This window comes from Mytilus edulis, chromosome 3 (genome assembly GCF_963676685.1).
Source record: "Mytilus edulis chromosome 3, xbMytEdul2.2, whole genome shotgun sequence".
NCBI classification, from domain to species: domain Eukaryota; kingdom Metazoa; phylum Mollusca; class Bivalvia; order Mytilida; family Mytilidae; genus Mytilus; species Mytilus edulis.
The window spans coordinates 3,048,090-3,061,602 of NC_092346.1; the positions used below are offsets into that span (position 1 = coordinate 3,048,090).

At 32.3% G+C, this 13,513-nt stretch overlaps 2 protein-coding genes across 2 annotated transcripts; one reads left to right on the top strand and one right to left on the bottom strand.

The window, feature by feature from the left end:
* The first annotated feature begins 3,538 nt into the window (after positions 1–3,538).
* On the top strand, positions 3,539–5,924 carry LOC139515629 (uncharacterized). Its single transcript, XM_071305256.1, has 2 exons — positions 3,539–4,162; positions 4,779–5,924. Exons 1-2 carry the CDS (start codon positions 3,642–3,644, stop codon positions 5,908–5,910), a joined length of 1,653 nt encoding a protein of 550 aa, XP_071161357.1. The 5' UTR covers positions 3,539–3,641; the 3' UTR covers positions 5,911–5,924.
* Positions 5,925–6,059: 135 nt separating this feature from the next.
* LOC139515628 (uncharacterized) lies at positions 6,060–9,924 on the bottom strand. The gene is made up of 4 exons (XM_071305254.1): positions 9,377–9,924; positions 8,977–9,050; positions 8,106–8,227; positions 6,060–7,568 (listed from the first exon to the last, which is right to left on the bottom strand). The coding sequence occupies exons 1-4, from the start codon at positions 9,736–9,738 to the stop codon at positions 6,468–6,470; spliced, it is 1,659 nt and encodes a 552-aa protein (XP_071161355.1). The 5' UTR covers positions 9,739–9,924; the 3' UTR covers positions 6,060–6,467.
* Between the last annotated feature and the right edge of the window lie 3,589 nt (positions 9,925–13,513).

The window sequence follows — 13,513 nt, forward strand, 5'->3', positions numbered from 1 at the left end:
TAACGAGGAAAGATTAAAAAAATGGTCACCAGCATCAAATGGTTTTTCTTTACGATGTGTCCAAACTCATTTAAACTATCTAATTACAAATATATGTCGTCAGTCTACTGAGTATTTAACGTGATATATACCCTTTCAATACCACCATTGTCTTATTACCGAATATGACTGTAATGTCGAGTGTGAATTTGCATTGCTACATTATTCCGGCATGGTTTTTGTACATCCAACATATATGCGAGATGATTGTATAGTATACATATTTATCGTTATAATATTCTGAGATGACAAAATAGTATGAAAAAGCTGTTCAATGTTATTATAAGATGTCTTTATAGTATTAAATGTATTTTTATGACATAGCAATATCACATAATAGTTAAGTTAAATGACAAAGCAATATGAAAATGAAGCTTCATGTTATATCAAGATGTCTTCATAGTATGACATATTATCCTCATCACAAATTGAAATGACAGAATAGTATGCAAAGGTATCTTCCTGTTGTATCAATTTGAAAGTGTCTTTATAGTTTATAAATGTATCTTAGTGATATAGCAAATTTACAGAGTATTATAGTCAAATGTCGTTATAGTATAGGACATTTGCTCAATGGTATATATCTACCCTTAATGATATGGTTATTTTTATCATAAGGCAGCTGTGGCATTCCATACATATGTATTTAACCGTTGTCAAAGGTACCAGAGTTATAATTTAAAACGCCAGACGCGCGTTTCGTCTACCTAAGACTCAGCATTGACGCTGAGGTCAAATAGCTAAAAAGCCAACAAGTACAAAGTTGAAGAGCATTGAGGACCAAAAATTCCCAAAAGTTGTGCAAATTACGACTAAGGTTAGCTATTCCTATTTAATATTGATGTTTCTGTTAGATCTTCATTTGGATAATGTGTAATGTCTAAGTTTTAACATATTTGTGTATAGTTGAATGGGAAACAAGTTATTGCAACTTATATTTATCCCTTTCCATATGCAGGTGCGAGTGCTGCCTTGTAGCCGTATTAGCCTACTCTTTTTCGAAATCTACAAGGATGTCTTTTAAGTGTAAGATATATGGCTTTCTCTTATTACGGGTCAGCCATTTATCGTCCCCTTCCGACGGACCATTATCGTTTCTCAGACCATACTCGCAAATGGTATCGAGGTAGAGTCGACAATTCAGTACCTAAAATTTACTCCCCAAAACGGGGATCGAACCAGCAACCTTTGTACTATGTCTTATCTTTTGTGGTAAAAAAAAAATTGCATTTTAATACCATCATTGGCTTGAGAATTTTTTCGATTGGTTTTGTGAAAACATTGTTGTGTCGACTAGTACATTATTTATTTGTGGGTTTTTCTGTGATGAATGAGTGTTCTTGTGTGATTTTTTTTTCAGTACTCTGTAACATAATGTTTTTCAAATTGTCATATAAGCGGAAGGTTTGGATAGCCCCAAAACCAATTAAATCCACCATTTTTTTCTTAAAATATCCTGTACAAAGTCAGGAATATGGTTCGTGTCTATGTATGATGGTTTTTGTTACACTTCAGTTGCCTGTTTTTCCCAAGTTTTCCTCTATTAGTTTATGTGTTACATGTCTTTGACCCGGATTTGTTTTCTCATAATCGATTTACGATTTATGGCTATTGAATACTGGTATACTAATGTTGTCTTTGTGTATCTATATCGGCCCAGAGCTTTAAACAATAACAATGACACTTTACACATTTCATGTGTCCGGAAGTGCAATTTATGATGTTTCCGTAGTCGGACGATCGACTACGGACAAAATTTCTGCAAATATAAAAAAGAAGATGTGGTATGATTGCCAATGAGACAACTGTCCACAAGAGATCAAACTGACACAGACAGTAACAACTATAGGTCAGCGTACGGCCTTCAACAATGAGCAAAGCCCATACCGCATAATCAGCTTTAAAATGCCCCGATGTGATGGTCATTTGTTACATTACGCCGATGTAGATGCATCATGTGCATGTTACTCCTACATTTAGATTTCCATTAATCTTTTATTTGTTTACCTTAAGAATATACTTGAGAGGTTTTGGAATTTGTGTCAAATGTTCGGACTCCTTTTCCCCCTACGTCACTTATATACAAGATAGCATATTTTGAACCATAACACCCAATGTCCGAACATAAATGACTTCACTAGCTCATATAATGTCATTTACAAAAATTTAGGCAGATTCTTGATTGTTTCTTTCATTTTGAGACCCAATTAATACCAATGCAACTATATAGTAAAAGTCCGAATCAGCCTTTTCCCACCATTTTTTCAAACTTAAATATCTCGAAAAATAGCTCCATAACCTATCAATAATTTGAGTTGAGTTTGTTTATGACTGGTTCTCTTTCGACTTAATAGTATTAATTTAAATTTCTTGATTATCAAAATTTCACATCATTAATTGCTTAAAAATAATGTTTCGTTTGTTCTTCACTTACATCTTGTATTACTTATTTTGATTTTTTTTAACAATCATTTAAATAAGAAACACGTAATTGCATTGAATACATTATAACATGTATAAAGAAACACAGTTTTGTATAAAACATTGGTTTTGTTAATAATGTACGTATTTAACTTTACAAAATGGTAAAACCAAAAATATATTCTGCATACATATTTTGATTTAAAAAAGAATAGTAGCAAATAAACGTACCTTTTGGTACCTCTATCCATGAACAATATTGTACTGCGTGTGCGATATTACATTTCAAATGCAATTAGTAATCAATAACAAAATCTGATTAATGCAAAATAACACTCTTTCATTCTATTCAGTTTAATCATTGGAGAGTTATATTTGTCGTTGATTCTTTAATACTGTACGTCTGAAATTATATAATCGATTAAATGTTTTACATGATGAGACACACTATATTATATTCTCAATATATTTATTTGTATTCGATATCCTTTTAACATATGTTTATGTTTTTTTTTTTTTATTTTAACAAATTACAAATTCAGTTTACAGTAAAAGCTTGCAAGTTGTTATTGTTGGCATTTGTTTTTGTATAGACCATTTATAGAAGGGGCTCTTTTTATATACTGTGGATTCATTATTATTCGTTGGATACCAATTTTCGTGCATTTCGTGGGTACAGGTGAACCACGAAATAAAAGGTTCAACGACTAAGAATTTTCCATAGTATTGTATGCAAACTTTGTCATAACCACGAAATTAAATATTCACGAACATGTAAGTTTTCCTTAATCCACGAAAATTGATACCCACGAAAAAAAAATGAATCCACAGTACTTGATCACTTTGATATGCCACTAGTATGACTTGGTACAGGACACATTATGCTAGTGACCTTACACGGTTAGTAAACGGAGTCGGTTTATTTCATATTGAGTTCGAGATTCGATGCTCTCAACCAATATCTGGTGTAATGATCCCATGCATATCGTAACAGGTCACCAGCACACTGTGTAACGATCTTATCTTAATGACTGTGGCATTTCGGCAATCATAGTGATCACGTCTTTAATGTAATGAACCAATACGTAAGATTCAGATTACCGAACGTCAAGAACTCTTTTGTACATGAAGGTACGTAAGTCGTGTGACGTCGGGGCAACTATTTGTTTACATTGACGACAATGGACTCTGATTTTAAGAATAAAAACGTCCCGGAAATCAAACAGTTCTTGAAAAACAGAGGTGTTAAAACAACGGGTTATAAAAAGAGTAAATTAGTTGAACTAGCTGAAGAAGCGGAATTACAAAAGATTCCCGCCTTTGAACCCGATAATTACATATTCGCAAATAAAATACGGCGAACTGTAGATGGTGTTGAGTTGCCGCATCCCAAGACTGTTATTGATTGGTCTGATGATTTAAATACAATTCCAATAATTGAAGCGTTTGATGTTAATCATTATTTAAAAAACACTTGTAACTGGACAAATGAACGTTTGAAATGCTATAAAAATGACAACAGTTACCGTCTTCATTCTAATGGACATATCCGTGATGTTAGGCAGTCAAAATTTCACAGCGATATACACTATGTAAAAGCAGCATGTGTACCAGAAGAGAGACAGTCTGCTGACCCGTACGAAGTTTGGATAGTGGTCCTATTTGATGGGTCAATACATTCAGCAGAATGTACATGTGTGGCGTAAGTTCTTACATGAATAATCCGAGTCCGAGGGTGTGGGTGCCGATGGGGTTTACAGAATAGAGAATAATGGGGTGTTAAAATATAAAGAATAACGCAAGAAAATAATGAATAGATTGGTTAAAAAGTATGTTGAAAATAGAAAAGAATAATAATATCAAGAATACAGTTATCAAGTACATGTAATTGTTGAATTCTGATTAGCCATATCTGTTTAAAATAAAAATGAAAGTAATGAGCGAGAAAAATAAAATAAAGATTAAAAAAGATGAATAATCCCATCAAGAATTGCCAAAAAAATGTGTATTTTTATTATGTCATCTGTTTTTGATTTTTAACCTACATGGAATACCATATTATCAGTTCACTCCAAATTACTGTAAAGGACACCTACAATTAATTTCCATTTTTTTTCTCTCAGAATTATCACCTTCAAAAAAGAGATGCAAACAAGCGGTGATAGTCAATGTTGATTTTTCAGAGACAAAAGATTTTTTTTTCAAGCAACTTTTTGTTTTTATTTTTTAAATATAGGGAAACATTGTTTTTTGAAAATGTTTAATCCCTCGAGCACTTCTGAAAAATGAATACTTCAGTGTATATAATTATTTGACAGTGGTGATGGAACATGTAAGCACGTGGCAGCACTCCTGTTCGGGATGCAAAGATTTTGTCAGGATTTGTCCGATAGATCGGTTATTTCTGTTACTGACAAGGCTGCTAAATGGGTTAACCCAGTCAGAACATCAGCTCCAGTAAAAATAACCTCTTTAGACCTGAGGAGTGAGCCTACAGGACAACCACCAATCAAACCAACAAGTGACCATTATAGGCCTTCTTGTCATTACATGACACCACATGCTGTAGAAAAAGAAATGCTTCGGTTAATAAAATCAGAAAACTTACCAGCATGCGCAGCATATGTTCTGTCAGATAGCTCTGGTTCGGAGTATGATTTTGAGTGTTTGCCTGTCAACATACTAGATCTAGCAACACAATTTAATAATGATGATTCGCCAGATGATTCACTTGAATCTTTTATTGAGCACATACATAGAAATATCCCTGATAATTATTTCACTGATATATTCGAAAAGACTGTCAGTCAGAGTGATAGTGATTTGTGGTTTTATCAGAGACATGGCAGAATAACAGCTTCCATTTTATATAGTTGTCTTCATTTTACAGGAAGAAACCCTGATGGCCATCTAGTCAAACTCATTTTAGGTCTTACAAACAGTGTTAATTCAGACTTGCCTGCTTTAAGACATGGAAAAAAATTTGAACATGTTGCTAGAGAGTCTTATCTTCATGACAAAAAAAATTTGCATGATAATTTAGAATGTAAATTATCTGGGTTTGTAATTGACAACAACAGTCCTTACTTAGGTTGCTCTCCTGATGGTTTACTAGAGTGTAAATGCTGTGGACAAGGTTGTTTGGAAATAAAATGTCCATATAAATTTTCAGAAGAAACACCAATCAATGCTGCTTGTTTAGACAAAACAAACTTTCACATAGAAAATGATACTCCACTTATGAAGAGAAATGACACATCTCCGTATTACTGTCAAATTCAATGTCAGCTTGCAGTTACTAAACGAAAATGGTGTGATTTTGTATTATTTACTTTTAAAGGTGTACATCATGAGAGAATACCATTTGATGAACAATTTTGGTCTAATGTTTTTCCAAAACTTGCATCATTCTACAGTTCATATGTTCTACCAAAAATTCTGCTAGTATAGAGTCAGAATTACACATGTACATGTACCAGTTGAATACTTTGTTTGAAGTTCATTACAATTCACAATATAAAACAGTGATAAAGTTTGGTTATATAATTTAATTTGATTAAACATAACTAAAATAAACAATATTAAACATAATAAGTATCATCTTTTATGTTAAGACAACTTATGATATATGTCGCTTTCATTATTTAAAACATTATCAGCTGATAATGTAAATAGTCTCTATTCTTCTAAATTTAGAAAAGACAACTCTTTCAAATGGGAGATAACCTACTATTGTGCATAGTCGTGTACATCTGTTAGTTTTGTAATTTTGAATACATGATAAAGCCATATTTCCACTACTTATCGGTTTTTGAAAGAAAATTTTAGAACAGAATAATTCTCTTATTAAGCTGTTGATTTTTTTTAATCAAGGAATATAATTTTTAGTATTAACATGAATCATAAAAGAAAAAAAGAAACATTGGATAAAAAATTGCCAATCATTGCTCCTTTAATTAATATATATGTCAAATAAATTTCAAATGATTTATTAAACAAAACAAGTTTTATAACTTTTGAACTAATGGTTTCATCAGGTTACAAAAAAATCCTGCAACCTTAAGAGCCTGATTAGCAACAGAAAGTGAATTTATTGGCATAACACCACTTAAGAATTTATAAGATTTCAGTCTCTGGATTGATCTTTCTACATGTATTCTCAAAGAGGCTATGGATTTTGATTCCTTAATCTCCTTTGCCGTAAGACATCGTCCTTTTCCATGTTTACATGGTCTGGTAAATGGTGGCATATTTAAGGTGGAACCTTTTGATAATAATAAGTCTTTAATTAAAAAACCTCTGTCAGCCATTACATGATCCCCCTTTTCAATCAGATCAATGAATCCACTTCTTTCAGTAATGCTCCTATCAGAAATGTTACCAGTCCATAAGTCAGATATAAACGAAAAAGCTCCATTTGGTGTTATACCTACAAGCGTTTTAAAAGTGTTCTTTGACTTGTAATTTGACCACGTTTTTGACTGTGCTGTTGGGTTTCTTGGTCTCTGCACATAAAATTCAGTAGCATCGATGATTACACGAGTGTTAGGATATTTTCTACGAAATGATAGAGGCATATGTTTTTTAATCTTTTCCTTAGATGGCCATTTAATAAGTGGTCCTAAACATTGTGCCATTAAAGATATCCAAGTCGTGAAAACCCTGCTAATTGTTGACTGTGAAACACCAAACAAAAGAGACAACACATATGTGTTTAGTCCTAGCCTCAACCTCAAAAGAGTTATAACAAATTCTTCAAAAAAAGTCAACTTCCTTGAAGCACCAGGTTTTTTCTTATTATTTACTTGCCATCTTTTACCGTCACTTGAGTCGGGACCCATCCAGTATTTCATTTTTGAAGCATGTCCTTCTAATAATTTAAAAATTCCAAAAAGCATTGAAATACTTGGCAGTCCAAGAAAACATTTAACATTACTATTTGATTTAGTCAACTTTTCAACGAGTTTGTCCTTTAGCAGTTCATCTGTATTATTAAACTTCTCATTTAAAACTTTATTTTCCTCTTTGGTAGCATGTAGTTCAACTTGTAGCAATTTAACTTGCTTCCGTAGCTGGTTATTATCTGTCTCATATCTTTGACATTTTTGCTGTGAAAAAAAGTAATAATTATAAATACATAAATCAATGCAAACAATTTATGAAATTGTTTTTGTATTTTTTGTTTACTTAAGTCAAGTTGGTAACAATAAAACAATACAGTTGTATGATTGATTGATTTTTGGTTGCTTAACATTCAGTGGCAAATATTTCATGCATGTTCAGAATGAAATACAGTTATATGGTATAATGACTAAAAAAAACCCATTTACATGTAATACTATATTTCAACATGTTCAAGTTGGATTACAAATTTTAAAAGTAAATATATATTTAGTAAAATGTTTGAATAGATCATATTTAATATTGATGTATTAATTTGAATATAAAAGCACCTTGCTTCTTACATTATATAATTTTTGATGTATGAACTGCCATCTAATAAATTAAAACGAATCAATTTTTGATTGAAATACATATTATTTCTATAGTTCATAAGATTAAAAAATATCTTTTACATGGCTTTTGACTCTTATATCCAATGGAGGAATTTTCAATATCAAATAAAATCCCAATTAATTTCGTACCTCTAAGGTGTTGCTATTTTCAATTAACATTACACATTTTTCCTCAATGGAGACATCTTCACTAACTTCAGTGCTAGTGCAATAAGTGTGGTCCAAACTTGGCTTTTCAATGTAGGAAATTACTGAAAGTAAGTAAATATGTACCATTTAAATTAGAATTATTTGACTACAATGTACATCAGTCAGGATCATAGACTGTTTGATTTCAAAGAATTAAACGTACGAAATGTGCATGTAATTTAGAAAGTTGAAGTACAAAAATGTAGGTAATCATTTTATAAATGGGAACTAGAACCATATGTTTAAGAGCCATAACTCTCAGAACACATATCTTTTCTACTGGACCTTTAAGACTGTCCACCAGTATACCAGTTGATGGTGTACATGTAGTGTGCAGACAAAATTAATCTGAGACTCATATTTATCTTTGCAAAATACTTTTTAAATTTTGTTTTTGAAGTTTAGTTTATTTTGTGATAAAATAATATTGGCAATTATTTTATCTTGAAATTGTGAAGATAAATTGTTTAAAATTTAATATATGACTTTTATATTTGTATTTTAATTAGAATTATATTATAATTGTTATTAAGCATTGTTTACTAATTGATTTTATGTGGTCATTGACTGATTAATCACAATTGTTATTGTTAAATTAAATTATGAAAACCATCCATGCATTTTAACTATAAATATATATATATATATGCCTATCAGAACATGCAGTCATACAATAGACTGACCCCTATGTTCCTTCACTTCCTTGGTTCAGTTACATGTACATGTAGCTCCCTCTGATTTAACAGTACCATGGTGGCACACTGACTATTCAGTCATGACATCATTTTTTATTAGTTTTACTTAAAATTACCTGGAATATCTGGTATGTATTTCTTTTGTCTTGGTACTTTTGGCAGTTGTGAAACTGTAACAATGTTTGCTGGTCTGTAAAATATATTAAAAAAATAAATATATATCTTCATGTGCATACAGTCCAATATTTAAAAAACACTGTTCGTGAACATGAACACTTTTTTTAAGTTGTCAAAGCTTATTATCTTGGAGCCTCGTACCTCGTAGACATAAGAGGGGTAATTTCCGCCTCTTATAAACAGATAAAAGGGACAAACATCTGTTTTCTACCCCCCCCCCCCCCCCAACACACACACACAATTTTCTTTTACTGTTTCATCATAATAGGCAAACAAGACAAAAATATATTGAAGAATGAAAGAGGAAGAGGACACTAATTTCAACTATTTGTTACTTACTGTGTTGTCAATATCAATTGTTCAATGGGACGTAAGGTACTGTTCTTGGTGTCTCTTGGTGTTCCAGTTTTGTAGTTGTTGTAGGCAAATAGGGTTGGGACTGCATTTTCCTTCGTAGGTCTTCCTTCAATAAAATGACGGGAGCAAAGTGCATGCCAGTGACAATTTGGGTCGGGATTAAACCCTTCCCTTCTTATCTGAGACAACCAGAGCTTCCTTAGTTTAGGATTCTTTATGACTGAAGGAAGTACATGAAAGTCGACGATACATCCATTTAAAATCATATCAGGATACTTTACAGCATTATGTTTCTTTCGTGAATCGTTGGAGCAACCCTCCGCTATGCAGTGAAAATTCACCATGCTTCTTTTCGAAGCTTTACCGCTCAAAAACTATCATAATAATTTTACATGACGTACATTTTATACATGTGTTTTGACACAAAACATGCCCATAATAACGCAAAATCTCGCAGTAAACGTTATCACTAGGGCGAGACTAACGGTAACCTCAAATACGGAACGGATAATCTGAATCTTACGTATTAGCTTTAAATGATTTTTTTGCATTTATTTCTATCGTTCATTATCAACATCTTCACTGTTGAAAACTTTAAGGTTTTTCCTCAACAACGTTGTTTAAAACATTATAAAAAGGGACGTAAAACTACTAGTAAATGTGCATTGAAATAAACCCAACCTGCTTACCCCATATGAAATATGTACGGTTTTCAGGTGGTTGATTATAACCTAACATATTTCTAGAAACGATAGGAGCTAAGATTAAATAGAATATTCAGGCAACATCTTTACTCTAGTGTTCACCTCCAAGATGATACAATAAAACTGAGTCGTTAAGTCACTAGCGACTCTCCGTCTTATACCGCCAATCTGTTTGTAATTAAGAATGTTATCCATAGATTTTAGCAGACCTAATGTTGTTCTTTATATGTGCATTGCTGAGTTAGAAATGCAGTTGATGTAACGAAACATGGAGTTATACTATAATAGTGCGTTGATAAAAATTATTGAACAATGGACATTACAAACACTGCAAGTCAGGACTAACAAAAAAAAAATGTGCTTGTTTTGTATTAAGTGGAATATGTTCCTGCCATAAGTATTATTGTTTCCCAAGTTGAAGCAGCCGCCAATATGACGTATTAAATCCGGGCTATCCCGGGATTACGCGCAGCTGTGAGTGTACTCCCAACAAGACCCCAACCGGGTTCGGGACAAAATAAAGTATCCCGACCGGAAGTACAATATAATTATACTTGGGTATTTAGAACGTCAACCAAACAGTTAACCTAGTAAAGCTGTTGATACACTGTTATAATCTGCAGGGTTTTCGGATATACACCTAAAGATAAACAAAAGCCCGGAGTGAAGTTGTGATGTTTAGTTTGTCTAGATTATCTCCTCTGTATCATACTGACCTATACTTGATAGGTGACATTCTCGTGAACAAAACGACCTCCAGAAATTGTGTTACTAATTTTTTTGATTGAGTTAAGTCATTCCAATTGATATTTTATAGTGTGTATCTCTATGCTGTGATGTTATACTATTGTTTCAGAAAAGGGAGAAGGTTCGGTACCATAAAACCGTTTAAACCCGCTGCAATTGTTTGCACCTGTTCTAAGTCCGGAATCTGCTGTTCAGTGGTTGCTATTCGGTGTGAGCCAAAGCTCCGTGTTGAAGGCCGTACCTTGACCTATACTTTTATAAATTGTTACTTGGATGGAGAGTTGTCTCATTGGCACTCATATCACATCTTCCTTTATCTGTTCAAGTATGTGCTCCTCAAAGTTATAGATATTTGAAAATCAGAAAGTTTGTATATTTTCATGGATTTATTTGTACCCTTGACGAATAAAATATACCAGAATGATTTTAACATTGTATAAGCTTTCATTTATAGAAAATTGCCAGATTATATTCAATTTTATAACAGATAGCTTCCTATGTTCGTGATATATAGGGACACCAGGCTTGTATAATTAGAACGCGATATGCCCATACGCTCACATCATACTTACAATTACATTAACGTTATCATTTTTTTTCTGTACTAGATGTGCATTGCAACATGGAATATATCTTCATTGATGCTCGAGGTCAAAGTAATAAAAGTTCAAAAACGTATCCAAAATTAGAATAGATTAAAGCAAGATGATCACAAAGTGTATCAAAAGTTGACTGAGGAATTATAGCTGTTAATGACGTTGTAAGTTATGATAAATTTGAAACAAAACAGCTGTCCTATATGTTCGCCCATTTATTTGTACTGTAGTCCTGCAATGTAGTGTTGTAATTTTAATGTTATATTTAACATTGCCATAAAAGCGGGAGGTTTGGCTAGCCACAAAATCAGGTTCAATCCACCATTTGTTTTTTTAAAATGTCCTGTACCAAATCAGGAAAATGGCCACTTATATATTATAGTTCGTTTCTCTGTGTGTTACACTTAAGTGTTGTGTTTCTCTTGTGTCGTAGTTCTGCTCTTATTTTTGATATGTTTCCCTCAGTTTTAGTTTGTTACCCGAATTTGTTTTTTTCTCAATCGATTTATGAATTTCGAACAGCGGTATACTACTTTTTCCTTTATTTTGAAGACGACCAAATCGATTACAAAAGAATTGAACTTCAATGATATTTCATTTCAGTATGGAGTGTTTGTTACTGATCTGATGTTATTAGCGGAAAGATAGGTCGGCCAGCACTGGTTAAAACATTCCAAACCAATGTTCAATGCTTATTAAAATCTCATTATTTTATTTGCTTGTTTAGTATACATCACCTCATTGATGGCGTTAAAATCAAAACTGCCTGAAAAGATTATTATTATAGACGCTTGAATAAAAACAGTTAAAAAGATCGTATAAAGTACAAAGTAAAAAAACTTTGCGAACTCTAAAAATCATAAGTGTTTCGAACAATTCCAGGTTGTATAGCTACAAGCTATTCCTTTTTTTAATAACAATATTTTGCCCTGAGCATTACTCAAGATACAGTATTCATCTAAATTGGATTCAGTTTAATGTTGAATTGGAATTTTGCTAAATGTATTATTCACTTTCTCAATGTGTCCATAGTAAGTAGTTATATTTTCATGTTTGTGTTGTTTAATGAAAAAAAAAAGGTTTTGATAGAAAACAACAAAGTATGAGGGCTTTTGAAGTTACAATACAAGAGGGACACCTTCATAACTGTAATACTTTTTCTCATGAATTTTAAACTACTTAAAATAATTGTTAATATTAAATATAAATCTAAATCACATGTATGAAAGAGTACGATATATAAAGAAATTATTTAAACTGTATTTGAAATTTATGCAAATAAAAGCCAACAGATCGAAATCTGAATGTTTATTACATCAATGATAAAAGAAACTGACGGATATTTAAATATTTGTTATTAATTGACTGACTGCATATTAACCGATCAACAGTTTTCATTGTTCTGAAATGCGGTCAGCGAGACCAACGCAAATCTATCTGTACAATTGAGACATGACAAAAGCACATTCTTTCTTTATATTTACATTATGGCATATTCTGTGTTGACATCAAATATCATTGATATGGTCATAATAATGACAAAAACTGTTTATAAAATTCTGATTATTTTTAGATACTACGGTTTTTCTACCTCCGAAATAGATTACATTTATCGTATTTGGCAAATACAATGCTCTTCAATTTCGATTTTTTTTTGGCCTTTTTAATATGTTTTGATATGAGAGTCACTGATGAGTCAATTGCGGACGAAATGCGCGTCTGGCGCAAATATAAAATGTTATCATGGTATCAATTATTAGTTTTTTCCTTAGTTATGCATCTTCGCTTTATGTAAAATTAAGAATGGAAATGGGGAATGTGTCAAAGAGCCAACAACTCAACCGTAGAACAGACAACAGCAGAAGGTCACCAACCTGTCTTCAATGCAGCGGGAAATTCCCGTACCCGGAAACGTCCTTCAGATGGCCCTTAAACAAATATATATACTAGTTCAGTGATAATTAACGCCTTACTTAACTCCAAATTGTACACAAGGGACTAAAATTGAAAATAATACAAGACTAACAAAGGTCAGAGGCTCCTGGCTTAGAACAGGCGCAAAAATGCGGCGG

Coding starts and splice junctions, on each gene's coding strand:
- LOC139515628 (XM_071305254.1), bottom strand. CDS start 9,738: ATGGTGAATTTTCACTGCATAGCGGAGGGTTGCTCCAACGATTCACGA. Junction 9,051..9,376: donor CAATTGATATTGACAACACA/GTAAGTAACAAA, acceptor TATATTTTACAG/ACCAGCAAACATTGTTACAG. Junction 7,569..8,105: donor AAAATAGCAACACCTTAGAG/GTACGAAATTAA, acceptor TTTTTTTCACAG/CAAAAATGTCAAAGATATGA.
- LOC139515629 (XM_071305256.1), top strand. CDS start 3,642: ATGGACTCTGATTTTAAGAATAAAAACGTCCCGGAAATCAAACAGTTC. Junction 4,163..4,778: donor GCAGAATGTACATGTGTGGC/GTAAGTTCTTAC, acceptor ATTATTTGACAG/TGGTGATGGAACATGTAAGC.